Source organism: Cynocephalus volans, chromosome 7 (assembly GCF_027409185.1).
Source record: "Cynocephalus volans isolate mCynVol1 chromosome 7, mCynVol1.pri, whole genome shotgun sequence".
Classification (NCBI taxonomy): Eukaryota; Metazoa; Chordata; class Mammalia; order Dermoptera; family Cynocephalidae; genus Cynocephalus; species Cynocephalus volans.
The window spans coordinates 131,582,612-131,597,529 of NC_084466.1; the positions used below are offsets into that span (position 1 = coordinate 131,582,612).

The 14,918-nt window shown below is 41.3% G+C and overlaps 1 protein-coding gene and 1 pseudogene across 1 annotated transcript in view; both read right to left on the reverse strand.

Annotated features, from left to right (window-relative positions):
- Window positions 1–14,632, reverse strand: part of PKD2L1 (polycystin 2 like 1, transient receptor potential cation channel) — a 31,885-nt gene extending 17,253 nt beyond the window's left edge. Inside the window, 2 exon segments of the mRNA XM_063101599.1 lie at window positions 13,748–13,861; window positions 14,398–14,632. Of these exon segments, the coding sequence (XP_062957669.1) occupies window positions 13,748–13,861; window positions 14,398–14,632 (349 nt within the window).
- Window positions 6,586–6,857, reverse strand: LOC134382424 (non-histone chromosomal protein HMG-17-like; annotated as a pseudogene).
- Window positions 14,633–14,918: the final 286 nt, after the last annotated feature.

Sequence of the window (14,918 nt, forward strand, 5' to 3'; positions counted from 1 at the left end):
TGCCTTGATTTCTTCAAGTTCCATTAACTGTTGCTGCCCCCAGTGCCAAATTATGGACAAGATTTCTTCTCACCTTATCCAACACAGACTTCTAGTTATTCCCCAATACCTTTTCCTCCCCTTCTTACATAATATAATTTTATCTGGGGGCACATTGCTGTCCAATTAAGCACCACATTACCCAGCATCCCTTGCAACTAGATATAGTGACTGTTTAATTAAGTCTGGCTGATGGAATGTAAGTGGAATGATATGGTTCCACTTAGCACTCCTGGCTCACGTTCTTAAAGGAAGGAATGAGGCGTTGGTGGTATAGTGGTGAGCATAGCTGCCTTCCAAAGGAAGGAATGTGACTTCTCTTTCTACTTTCCTCCTTCCTGTTAGCTGGAGTATGGAAACTAGAGCAGGAGCTGCCCCGTGATACAAACGCTGTGTGTCGAGGGTGGCAAAGCAGTAAGGCAGGAAGAGCCTGAGCCCCCCATGACTGTGGAGCCCCATATTAGTGTAGGGCTCCTTGTACCCCAGACTGTTATGTGAGAGAGAAATTGACTTCTGTCTTATTTAAGCCACTGTAATTTTGGTCTTGATATCACAGCTAAATCAATATCCCAACTGAAGAATTTCATATGAAGAAATCCATGTTACATGGGAACTTGGCAAAGGGAACCTTTCTAAGACAATAGAACAGGCATGGAGAGGGACGAATAGAGCTGAAGTTAACAAGCTGATAACACAAAATTCCTGTCCTAAGAAAAGTCAGGTCTAATCACAGATCTCTTGGTTAAAACCATTTACTGGGTACACAGAACCCTGTTCCTTTTCTTAGTAGAAAGTCCCCTACTAAAGAAGTCTGTTGTCATTCTCGTCCTCCTCCTCCTCCTCCCTGTCCCCGTCCCCCTCCCCCATTCTCCTTCTTTAGCAATTCCTCCTTTCAATCCCTTCTTTGCTGCTATCCCACCCACACATTCTGGTTAATGTTATTGGGTCATTCCAAGTTGGATCCCAAATACCTCATGTACTTTTAAACGGACAGTAGGCAGAAGAAAATTGGAACCTGGAAATGAGGGAAGGTTGGATCCTCAGAGTATACCAGTACATTTGCAGATTGCAGAAAACCAGTACATTTCACATCAGTGCGTCTACAGATGCTACAGCTGACAGAACTAGGTCACTCACATCTGCCTCAGTAACAAAAGCTATGAGCATTATCAAGCCTTTTAGTCTTTAGATTCAGAAGATTCAAGTTCTAGAGAACATATGACTTCACATGGCTAGTTTCTTTTTGGGAAATCAGATTCAGGGCCAAAGAGTTTTATGAGCTGCTGTTGAAGCGAATTCAATCAAGCTGAAGGTGAACACTCTGGAAAATGGAAAATGAACCCAAGAATTTGTTAGCGATCTCCCTGAAGTTTCTAGTAGCCCTGTGATCTTAGCACAGGAAGAATAGACCCATAAATACTTGTTCATGCTGAGTCAATTTAACAAATGATCTTGGGAAGGAATACTAAAATCAGATATCTAGAAGACTGGAGATAGGACTAGGGAACAAGGCACAAGGATGCATGTATAATTAGCTGCTGGAATCTCCCTGTTCTATTCAATTCTGAATGCAGCTGCAAGTGAAATCAAAGCAATTGATTCTTATAGATTTAGTATAGCCTTAGCTGATGTTTATAAACTCTTATGTGGTTTCGGAACTGCTTGAAGAGGTTATTAAGACAATAGTCAAACCAGGAGGTCAAAGGTCCTGAGGATGACGGATGGTCTTCTTCTTTAGAGCCATTCAGGAAAAAATACTGTCCCCCAAAGAGCATTATTTTTGTGTTGTCCAGAAACCTCAAGACATAGTATGAACTTCAGTCAATGTCTTGAGAGATATATAAGATTTTTGTAGCTATGGTCTCTGAGGAGGGCATACTGTCTCAAGATAGCTGAAAACACCAACTGGAATATAACATAAGAGACCTGCCTTAGTATGAAGATTTTTCTAGCTGATGAGTCGGTGGTGATTCTACACGTTTCTGTAGAAGTTTATGGAGGAAGATCTGTGCTTGTTCTTACTGTGTTTCCTTGAATGATTTGCCCAAGATCTCCCAGAGACTGATCATCTTGGAAAAACTAAAGCCACAGAAAGTCCAACAGAGCTAAAACTGAAAGACTTTTTGCTGCCTATATCTAGCTGAACCAAAACTGTATTTAATACTAGAAACTGAGGAAGCATTAGAAGAGGAGCCCTTGGTGTTAAAGGCTGTCAAGGCTGAGGTCCTTGAAAATGTGGGCTCAGAAGAGATGGGAGACTAGACAGGAAAAATCTAGTGACTGCATAGATAGGGGTCACCCCAATTAGGATGCCACCATTTCCTGCACTGTTTTAACAAATGATAAGGGAGAGATGACTAAGTTAATGGAGTTGGTAATGAGTGATTTCGCTGCATAGAAATCCTGGACATTACTTGTAATTGTGTAGTTCAAACTATGTACACTAGTAAGATTCTGTGAAGATTATTATTATTATTATTATTATTATTATTAGGTGGCTGGCCAGTAGGGGGATCTGAACCCTTGACCTTGGTGCTGGTGTTATAAGCACCACGCTGTAACCAAGTGAGCTAACCAGCCATTCCAGACTCTGTGAAGATTACATGATAATCAACACCATGGCCAAACCATATGTTCCCCCAATGCCAAGAATGGATTATCACTGAAGTTACTGGGTCTGTTAAGGGTAGCCTCATCATTGATTGGTTCATGAAGTATGGCAAAATAAAGGCCATCCAGGAAGACCATATGAAGACAGCTTTTGTCACCCCTAATAAATGCATTCTCTCCTTTACTATAGGGCTTCCTCACTCAATACACTACAGGAGGCTATCAAATGGTTCCACAGAAAGGGAAATTATATTTAAGTAATTAATATATTGATTGGTTTTTAAATAACTTAAACAGAAACCACATCATTATCACTTTGAAAGGCATGAAGTTCCTGAAACACCTTATCAAACTTTCTCAGAGGCTCAAGAATCAAAAGTGGAAGAATGTTTCCCCAGTTTTCCTAGTAGGGAGAGCTCTTAAAAAAATCTCAGGAAGCCATAGGCTTATGTCAGGAACAGGAAGACAGGGAATAAAGAGGAGTCAAAAGCTGCAGGCAGAGATAGGTGAAAAGAAAGCAAAATGGACCAGTGCTTGGGGAAAGAGAAGAGAGAGAAGGAAGGAGGTACTGGCAGAGCCGGTCCAGGACCCACAGGTATCCAGCAAGAAGCAGTTTTCCTGATCTTGGGCTTCACTGCAAGCTGGCAGTTCCATGCGGTTATTTTGAAGTATGGTTTATTTCCCACAGCATGCATCAAGAGATCTTCCAACACTGACTTCATTGCTGTCAGCCACCAGCACCTTAGAAGAGCCTCCTACACTACTTTTACCACCATCAGCGGATGTTCCATCTCACAAATGGCATTTGTATTGATTTCCCACATCCTTCTAGTATAAACCAGCCATACCTTCTTATCTAAAATACATACATATTTATATGTGTCTAGAAAATGGCTGAAATGATATACAACAAACAATTAACTGTTTACAGGGAGGGGCTTTAACACTCTCTACATTAATTGACTTTTTAAAAACAAAGACTATGCATTAAGTAAACATTTAATGAAGATATTCCCAGTTTTACTTTTTTTGTGGGAGAAGGGGGTAGTTTGTAATGGAAATGAAGAGAAATAGGAGAAACACTGTTTTACATTGTTTCACCTCATTTGCCCCGTGAGACTCTGATTCTGGCAAAGCTCGTCCATATTCATAGTACTTAGTTGGCTAATGCCACCTCCTCCAACTCCTACCTCCTCCAGGCTGACAGCCAAGACTGTTAACACAAACAAGCAAGCAAGCAGATGGTAATGACTTTGGACCTCCCTGGCAATGATTTTTAAATAGTGAAAAGCAGTTTTAATCCTGTTAAAACAAACAAGCGAGCAAATGGCAATGACCTTGGCCCTCCTCAGACTTGAATGGATACCTGCTTCAGGGATCTGCAAGAGTTCCCAGGTCTCCCTGACCACTTTGTCCCCCACACCTCCCCATGGTCTCTGAGCACCCCTCCACTGCAGCACTCACACACTCTGTCACTATTGGTTTACATGTTGGCCTCCCTTACTCCTTGAAGAAGAGGATGTATGTCATGTATTTCAAAGCCCTTAGCTCTTGACCTAGGGCCTGGTACATAGTGGGACTTCCTAAGCATTTGAATGAATGACTGTGCAAATACCCAGGGTCTCGTCCTCAGTTTGAACTTTTTGCTAATAAGCTCTCATTGTTTCATCTGTTCTTTTCCTCCATGCTGTGAAATAATCTGTTTTGACCAGCTCAGACTCAGTCTCTAAGCCAGTGGTTCTCAAATATTTTGTTCTCAGAACCTCTTTGTAACTCTTAAAACTTTTGAGGGGCTGGCCAGTTAGCTTAGGTGTTAGAGCATGGTGCTGATAATGGCAAGGTCCAGGGTTCAAACCCTGTAGCCACCAAAAAACAATTAAAAAAAATTTTAGGACTCCAAAAAATTTTTGTTTATTTGGGTTATATCTATCAATCATTGCCTTATTAGAAATTAAAACTGAGAAAAAAACTAACATTCATTTTAAAAAATGATAAAAATAGTGATAACAATCCCAATTCATGTAAACATAAATAATATATTTTTATAAAAAGCAACTATATTTTCTTTAAAAAGCCAAAAAAATGTTAATGAGAAAAGTGGCATTGTTTTACATGTTTGCAAGTCTCCTTAATGTCCAGCTTAACAGAAGACAGCTGGATTCTCATATCTGCTTCTTCAGTCAATCTGTTACAATGTGTTGTTTTGGTTGAAGTATATGAATAAAATATGACCTACACAATACGTTAATGAGTAAGAGGGGACCTCACAAACTCCCTGAAAGGGTCTCAGGAAGTCCCAGGGGTCCTCAGAGCATGCCTTTGAGAACCATTGCCCTATGCCTTATTTCTGTGACTAGAACCTCTACCCAGTCCTGAGGATCTGCCTGAATTTAAAATCCCAGCCTTCCTGCTGCCACCACCCAATAACATAAAGAGATTATCAATAATATTTTTATAATCCCTTATCTGTGTAGTATACATTATTTCATAATTTTCAAAGAACTTTCCCATACAGTAGCCTGTCAGATATGTCTGATGACTCCACTTTCCCCATGAGCAAAGTTTCCTATGAATCTTGAAGTTCAGAATTTATACGATTTGCTCAAGGTGACTCAGCTGGCGAGAGGCAGAGCTAGTCCTCAGATTCCTGCCTTCTGATATGAGCCACATGCTCTTTCTCTGGCGAGTTACACCACCAGTGTCCCAGCCTGATCTCACCTACAACAATTCAGAGTATTGAGAAGTATTTCAATATTTTCCTAATTTATACCTTGGTGAGGAATGGCAACTGATACTTATTGAAAGCCTACTATATTCCAGGCCCTGTACTAGGTATCTCATTCATTTTCCATCGACCTCACAAAGGCAGACATTATCCTCCCTTGAGAAAGAAATCAACACTTGGAGCGATTTAAGTATCTTGACCTATCTTGTCAAAGACACATGGCTAATAACTGGAAGCACCATGGTTTGAACCAGGTCACTTTGTTCCAAGTGTGTGCTCCTCCCGTGCCTTCACCGAAGTCATGGTTCTATGTGACCAATTATCTTCTACCATCATTATAGCCACATAGGGCTTGCCCACAGACACTTCCTGAACTTCCAACATATTTCTTTTTCTTTTTTCCAAGCCAAACTGTATCCAGATTTATTAAAGATAGTTTTCATAAACAACCATGGTATTTCAGGCAGGATATGGGCAGACAAATGTTAACCGTATACAACAACTTTCAAACTCCTTTCTTCAAATGAGTACCAAAATCAGAAAGCCACTGTAAAACCAAATGAAGTCTCCCTTTGATCCTCTGAACAGGGAAAGTTTAGAGCAAGGGTTGACATTTTTCATTTAGAATGTTGTTTAACAAATTTTCACAAGCCAACCCTGACTTTCAGGACATGAAATAAAAATGTCAGAATTAATCTGAAGATCCACAACATAGAAGAGGAATTATTGTCTTTTGAGGGACACCATGTCAACATTGCCTGACATAATGGTAACCAACTTTGGGGGTCAGATCCCAACAGGTCTCTGGGCTTAGGGGAGTTAAGTCTATGCAAAAGGTGGAGAGAGAGATGAGGACATAAAAACAAATTTTAGTTTTTCCACACCACAAGGCATTTGTGCCAAGTTGGCTATTTGTGTCAACATCAGGGAATTCTTCATACCGAGAGCCAAGAGGAAGTCTCTCAAAACTAGAAGGAAAAAGTGTTTTCCGCAAATCAATCCAGGTTTTGAGATGTTCTATTAGTGACATAAGCCTCCTCCTCGGGAAAAAAAAAAAAAAAAAGAAGTGTTCTGTGTGCTAACAACATAGCTATAGCTTAAAAAAAAAAAAAAGGTGAAACAAAATTTTGCATTTTTATAAACTTGATAAAAAATAGTACTTCAAACTGTACAGTCACCAGGAGTACACAGTTCTCAAAACTGCACACATTTCATGTGGCATCTCCAGCATCTTCAGCTTTCGGTGCCTGGTGTGTTTTGGCATCTTCATTTTCTGCAGGGCTATCCCAGTCTTGCCAGCACCAGCTTTTCCCTTTTCCCCTTAGGGTACCTTCTCTCCCTTATTTGCAGGGGCCTTTTTAGGCTTGGGTTCTGGCTTTGGAGGAGCAGGTTTCGCAGACAATCTTATAGATCTTCTCTGTGGTTCAACATTTATTGTGGCTTTATTTCCTTTAGCATCCCCTTCAGCCTTTCTCTTGGGCATGTTGGCAATGTCAGAGGGACGTAGGCACCAGATGTGGGAATGCAGCGGCGCATGGGCTTTGTTTGGTCAGTCCAAGGATTGTTCTTGCCTCTTCTTCTTCACCTCCTTCCTCATTTCTATTCCTTTCCTTGTGAATTCTAGAAATGCTCAGTCAACAAAGACATCTTCTTCCCAGTCTCCAAGCTCACTTTAACCTCTCCTGTTAATGCAAGGTTCCATCAATCTATGGACAGAACCTGGAAATCCACTAAAAGAAAGCAGAGTGAATAGAGGTAGACATTTCTTTACAATCGGTGATGGATAAAGAGCATCCAATTGACATTAATTGATCTGTAGATGTGAATCACCAAGGGCTGAGGGTCCCTGCCCTCCTCCCCAACTGCGTGGTGATCAGACGCAGCTTTGTCCTGGCTCAGAGCCTTTCTTACAGAAGGCCAGTCCCAGGTGCACCTTTGAGATAACCATAATGTCTCCTAAAACAAACAGCCATTGTTTCTACACAAAGCCCTTCAATGTTTCTTCCATCAACAAAAGGCTACAGCCATCCCTCCAAGAAGACAAAGGGCTGGAAACCCTTTCATAAATATCATGATGGTGGTATGGGAAGTGTTGGGGACGGAGAGGCAGGGAGATCATTCTCTAGCACTTTCTCTGCTGAGGAATAACTAGGTCAGGACCAACTCCACCCATCAGGAACGATTCTGAATGACTGATCATTCCTGAGCTATTCATAATGACAATAATAACATTTTCTTAATCTGCGGAACAGAAATAATAATATCTGTCCTTTACAGGATTGCTGTCAGGATCAAATGAGATAATAGGCGTGAAAGCTCTTTGTAAGATTTAAAGGGCTGCGCAATTGATATTGTTTATGAGAAGATTGATGGTTCACTCACATCGCCTGCGTAAAAAAAATAGCTCTATTTTAGCCGGATGAGATTTCAAATAGCCCTGGTTTCTAGCCCCACCAAGTTCCTAGAATAAAGCATAAAGGAGAAGAAGTGTGGTCGGTATGGCTGATCATGATAGTTCAATAGTTTACCAGGGCCCATCCCAGGCCAAACTGCTGTGCAGGCGATGCTAACTTTGTTAGCTGTTCTTTCCACTACCAGCACCCAGACCCTAGAAATGACACCCCTGTGGCTGGTTCCCCACCAAGGGTCTAATGATCTAAGTTCCCTGTCCCCCCATCCCCTCCCGCATCCCTCTTAAAGCATATCTTATACAATGTACACAAAAATAAATACACAATATAAATTAAAACATGAGAAAACTGTTCATCCTCACTAGTAATCAAAGACAAATATATTAAGGCAAATTGTACAATTTTATATCTATTTAACAATAAAAACTATATATGAGAATATACAATTTTGATAAGGCTGTGACAAAATTGGTGTAATCTTACAGCACTAGTGGCATGATACTCATAAATTTGTATAATTCCTTACAGAGGCAAAACAACCACAAATAGCAAGCCCTAAAGAGATATTTCTATCTTTTGTCCTAGTGATCTCTTTCTTTGGAAATTCTCAAGGAAGTAACTCAATAAAAGTGAAAAAAAGCAGCAGATACAGATATATTTCCCATATTAGGCAAATATTGAAATAAGAAGAGAAATGTTTTAGTTAATTGTGGTATAACTGTAGTTATTAAAATGAAAATATAAAAGCTAATTAGAAACATGAGGAAATGTTTATGATGTAATTAGAAGTGAAAGTGTACAATACAATTAAGTAAAATATGTATATGTATGGATAAGGACTGGTAATATAAAAACATGAGAATATCTTTGGTGTGGTGGTGGCGAATTATATTTCAAAATGTTTTTAACGTTTTTATATCATCTCTTAAATACAGCAATAAAAAGAAAGAAAAGTAGCTAGTAGAATTTCTCAATATTCTGCTTCTAGTACTAGGGTAGCACAGGGAGTTGTCCTTACTAAGATGGTGATAAGTGTTAATAAATTAATGGGCAACACATTTGCAGGCAGAGAGGCTGTAGTGGTTAAAAGCCTCAGAATTCAAACCAGGTAAACAGTCACTGAATTTGATTTCTGCTTCTTCCACTTGTTTGCTATGAGGCCTTGGAAAGCTATTCTACATACCTAAACCTTTCTTAGGGGATGGCCACTTAGCTCAGTTAGTTAGAGTGCAGCCTGGTAACACCAAGATCAAGGGTTCTGATCCCTGAACCAGCCAGCCACCCCCCAAAATAAACCTTTCCTAATTTGTAAAAATGGGAGTGATAACAGAACCAATTTCACAGAGTCATTGGGAGTAGTCAGTGAGATAAGGGACACAGCCTAGTGCTAGGCACATTGAAAAGCTATTCAAGGGCCAGCCCATGGCTCACTCAGGAGAGTGTGGTGCTGACAACACCAAGTCAAGGGTTAAGATCCCCTTATCAGTCATCTTTAAAAAAAAAAAGAAAGAAAGAAAGAAAAGCTATTCAATAATGATGATGATGAGGGTGATAAACTCAGGCCTTCTGGAGAAAATACCTTAACTTAAAGGTCTAACATCACTTAAAGGATGCTGCTCACATGATGCTATTCCTATAGGTGGGACCAACTTTTGAAAGGCATTTTTATTTTTTTAATTTATTAATTTTTAATTTTATTTTTAATTGACAAATAATAGTGTATATTTATGGGGTACAATGTGATGTTTCTTTCCATGTATACATTGTGGAATGATCAAATCAGGCAAATCAACATATCTATCACCTCAAATATTTATCATTTCTTTGTCATGAGAACATTTAAAATAATCTCTTTTAGCTATTTTAAAATATACATTATTACTAACTATAGTCATGAAAGGTATTTTTAATACACTTTTTAAATTAGGCTTTATTTTTTAGAGCAGTTTTAGGCTCACAGAAAAATTGAATTAAAGGTATGGAGATTTCCTATATCTCCCCTGCCCCCACACATGGGCAGCTGTCCCCACCATCAACATGTGTTACATGATAAACCTCTACTGCCACATCATCGTCACCCAAGTCCATAGTTCACGTTAGGGTTTACTGTTGGTATTGAACATTCTGTGGATTTTGAGAAATGTATAATGACATGTTCCCGCCATTATGGTATCATGAAGAACAGTTTTACTGCCCTAAAAATCCTCTGTACTTTCCCTATTTATCCCTCCCTCCCCTCATCCCCACTGAGAATGTATCATCTAGTTGCAGATAGTCAGAACTCAGGGAGACAAACAGGGAGAGAGCTGAGATGCCAGGGAGGCGAGGCCAGGACCTTGGAGAGCGCCAATGTGGCCCTACTGAGGCCATGCCCAAGGCTCTATGTTACCTGGAGATATGCCTGAAAGAAGGAAGAGGCAGGGAGAAGATGAAGGCTGGAAAACTAGTGTGAGTATTACTTTAATAAATGATGTAGGAACCATCCAAATACAAATGCTTCCATATTTTACAAAAATTTCTGGTGGAGGATGGCACATTGCAAGTGCAAAATTCAATTCTCAAGGTCAAAAGCAGTTAAATGGCACATCTTCAGGTAGTTTAATGATTTCAAGGTCTTTATTAAGAGCCCAACTCCACAGGAGTTGGAGGTTTTCAGAGTTTTAAAGTATCTCAGAGTTTTCAGACTAATTCTCCCTTCCTCATTCTCCATTGCTGTTGGGTTCATGACATTGCAGTATGGTTTTACAGCGCCTGTGGTGAGCTGAAGATAATAATAGACATTATTTACCACGTGTCAGATAGATATTATGCTATGTATATCAGCGGGCTATTTTATTTAACCTTCACAGCAATCTTAACAGATGGGTATGATCACTATCCAGGGCTAAGCGAGGTTAGCAAACCTGCTTTTAAAATTTCAAATTAAAAGCTGATAATTTGAAGTGCCAGCCCTTGAACTCATCCAGCCTGCCTTCAGAGCCCGAGTTCTCAACCAGCATGTTATACAGTCACTAAATTGACTCAGTGGCCCTGATAAGCTTATTGTGAGGGTTAAATAAAATATCCCATTAATATGCCTAGCACAGAACTATCATCTTCCCCTCTCAACTCTTCTAGAGATCTCTCTGACCCAAGGTCCAGGCTTTTATCCTCACCCCAGAATTAGAAGAACTTAAATGTATCATGCCACTTCTATGCTTATAACCCTTCAATGATTATACACATATAATAATGCATATAAGGGTTCTTTGTAGCTCTCAGGATAAAGTCCAAATTCTTTATCATGCCTTAGAAGGCCCTTCATGATGTGCCCTGCTTCTGTGACCAGCCTTGTCATCTTTACCACTTTGCTCCTCAACTTCTCTGCTCCAGCCATGTTGATGTACTTTCACTAAACTGCCCCTCTGGGCCTTGGCACATACTGTCCCCTCTTCCTGGAAATTTTCCTTCTCTTCATCTCTTTTTCAAGGGGCCAAATCCCCCTTGTCTCTCAGGTTTCAGCTCAGACATCACTTCCTCTGCATGTCCTCATAGATCTCCCAAATATGAATACAACAGAAGTAATAGCATTGCAGTACTTTGTATTGATCAGATTGCCCACAGCATATTTTGTCCAGTACTGGGCATCATAGAGATAAGGTCTGAAGATAGGTAACCAGTATGGGGAGCATTCTCAAATAGTTCTTAATATATGCCAGGTACCAAGTTAATGACCATGGATATTATCTCACATAATCCTCACATAATCCTATTGGAAAAATTAGAAAACTGAAACTCAAAGAAGGTAAGCAACTTGCTCAAGGTTCCTCAAATGGTAAATGATAGAGTATGGTGTTTGAACCCAAATCTGTGCAAATTCCTAGCCTATGCATTCAATCTCTGCATAATACTATCTCTGATTATAATATTATATTATAATACTGCCTCTGGTTATAATATAATATTATATTATCATGATTCGTTAGTGAGTAAATAGAAGTTATTTAACCCGAAGAACAGATGACTAAGGAGAACATGATAGCTACATTCATTCAAACAGTTGAAAAGCTGTCACTTCAGAGAGCAAGAGGGAAGTAGATGGTTCAATAGAAGAAAGTTCTAAAGAGGAGAAGGCGAGCCCTGGGGGGAAAGGCCCAAGTATCAGTCTCCATGTATCCCTCATTCTAATGTCTGGCACAGAGGAGGGAGCCCCATAAACGGAAGGAAATGGAATTTCCCAAGAGTGGAATGGGTTGCCCTTGAAACAGTGACCATCCCCAGGATGGGGCTGATGGGCCACCTGACAGAACACCACGGGAAGGATCACAGAGAAGGGAATCTGTGTATTCTGCCTCCTTGAATTAGATGAGCTCTAAAGTCCCTGTCCACTCTAGGATTCTGTAATTAGTGGACTGAGTTTATGACTCAGACTCTGGCAAGACAGCACCTGGCATACATCAGTGCACTGAGATCTCAGAAAGTAGAGAACATGAGTGGATGAGATTTCTGGGCTTCTTTCTGGATCCCAAGCTTCCACCCCTTCCAGCCCCACACAGAGGAGTCAGAAATGGTTCACTGTAACTCTGGGAGCCTGAAACCTCCCAATCCTGTTCCAAAGGCTGATCTGGAAATAGAGACATTTAAGTCATTTATAGAAAAAAGACCCTGCCTATGGGTTTCAGCTGCTGTCACGAGATCAGAAAAAGGAGATGAACGCTCCTTCCTAGCAGATGCATAAGAAAAAAAAGTCAATATGCCAGCAAATGAATTTCTGACAGTCATTTGCCAAAAGGAATCAAATGGACCCCACAAAATGTACATTGGGTGGTCCATTGTTCCTCACACGCACTGAATCCTTTCACTCTGTGCTGGGTGACGGGTGGTAAACACTCAGAACTGCCCCCACTACCCAGCACAGAGTGAGTCCCAACAGAGCACGGCCAGAGGCGAGTGCTTTCTGCTCATCTTTCCTAGAGGGCTCACACAAATGTGGGCGGCTCACAAAGAGGGTGAAATTTTCCATCAACACTTATGTTATCAGACCTTCAGATTCCACTTTCAAAAGATTCATGCACCTGAAAAATAATTGCCTTCTGAAGGATATAAGGCCATCTAGTAACAAAGGCAGCTCAGATGTGTGGTCCAAGATATAGCTTTAATCAACACATGCATACACATACAACTACACATACAACTCTATTAAACTACGCAAGCTTCACTTCTGTAACTTTTTAAAGAGGTAATTAACTGGATACAAAGTTTTTACCTTCATCAATAGGCCTAATAGCATCTTTTTGGCACAACTTCATTGTCATCTAATTTTCTTTGACTATGCCTTTTCATAGTCTACCCTTCTTTCTTTTCACTCGCTTCTCTCAACTTAGAGACCAAACCTTCCTAGCTTGTGTCTATTGCTAGAGCTTTAGATAGGCTTCCCTGAACTGCCTATGGCATGGTGGTAGTCTCTCTCATGGGACCACCACCACACCATTTGCATCTTTAACCCTCCTATCAGGGATCTGAGCTCTAAGTTCTCCTGAATCTTTTTCTCCCTGCCTCTCAAGAAACATGGATCAGATACAGGATAGTAAGTAACTGTATGAAACCACCGACTGTATTTTCCAGCTGAAAGGAGTGGGTTTCCACCCTTTGCAAAAGAGTAAAAAATCCCCACTCACCTTCCAATAGGAAACAATGATTGCTGAGTCGATGTCAGTAACTTGAACTTAAAAACTGAGTTCCCCTTGTAATTCTTGACAAAACAACTTTTATTAACAGCTTTCTAACAATCTGTCTTCTACTGAACTCGAGGATAAGTTATTTTTAAACAAAACATCTTAAGCTGAGTAGGTATATTTATATACCTTGAATATTGATATATAAAGTTCCCAGGACAGATGTTGCCCATAGAAATGTGTATACAGATATTGCACACATAGATGCTTCTCACAAACAGATGTACACAAAGGCGGATGCTACTCACGTAGACAGATGTCCACCAGGAACACGATATATACCACAAGCTCCCTCAGGGTAGTCTTGACATAAAGTTCCCGGTTCTCAGCTGTGTTCTCAGTCAGGGTTGTTCCCCAAAGTCCTAAGGGGCATTGGAGAGATTCCCAAGATCCCCAATAGCAGCATTCCTCCCAGTTATCTCCACCCATCTGTCCCTGGACTTTATCCCCATTTTCACCCCGGCTCTTCCTTATCCATCGCCTTATCCCTTGGCTGAGTCTGGCAACTCTACCCACACCCATGCCTGCCCTCAGCCATCAAACTCCCTGCAGTAGACAGGGGTGAAGGCCCTGGGTCAAAGAGAACAAAGGCATGAAAAAGAGGCATTTGTTCCAGGTGGAGCACTGTAGGGTATCATCTCATCCTGTCCTCCTTCAAACAAGCTCCTGCATAACCCTCTGGGTCCCCCAAGTGATGCATGCCAGGCTCCCCCTCTTGCAGACCACTAGACTAGCCTCTGTGTTCTGGGGCATGCAGCTCTAACACAAGCAATCACAAACCCCAAATAGACCCTGAGATTTCACCTCTTCTTCAGATCACATTTCCCCTCTAAAAGCTTTTGGTGACCCCCATCTCCTGACTCCAATATCCCAGGAGAGCCCTTCCCCACTCCGGTACCTCTGATGCCATGACGGATATGGAAGCAGCAGCTGGACACCAGGGTCCTGTGTGCCTTCTCCTGGTGTCCATCCTCAGGCTTCTTGGGTTGTGGCTGGGGGGGCACCACACTGGAGATGGTGCAGATCCTCAGCATCCCAAGTGGGGAAGGGGGACCACTGTAGGCAGGATTGTCCCAGGCTCCACTCCCCAGCTTTTGCATCTCCTGTCCCTCAGGACTTTCCACAGCATTCATGGGGAATGAGGTGCCCACTGTCACCTGCAGAAAGAGGAAGCAACAGCACAGCAAAGCCTAGCCAGCTAAGGGCAACAGGAAAAAAGCCTGAGAGCAGCTGCTCTTACACAGCCTCTGCCTCCTGCCTTTTGTAGGGAAAACCTGTGCGCGCTTGGGGGAGGGAGCAGACAGGGGTGGAGAATGACCATCAATCCTGTCAGGGGCTCTCTCTCTCCCTCTTGCTGCAGGTCCCAGGGGACAAGAGAGGGGGTGTGAGGGAACCATGAATCAGGGGTTTGAAGAAAAG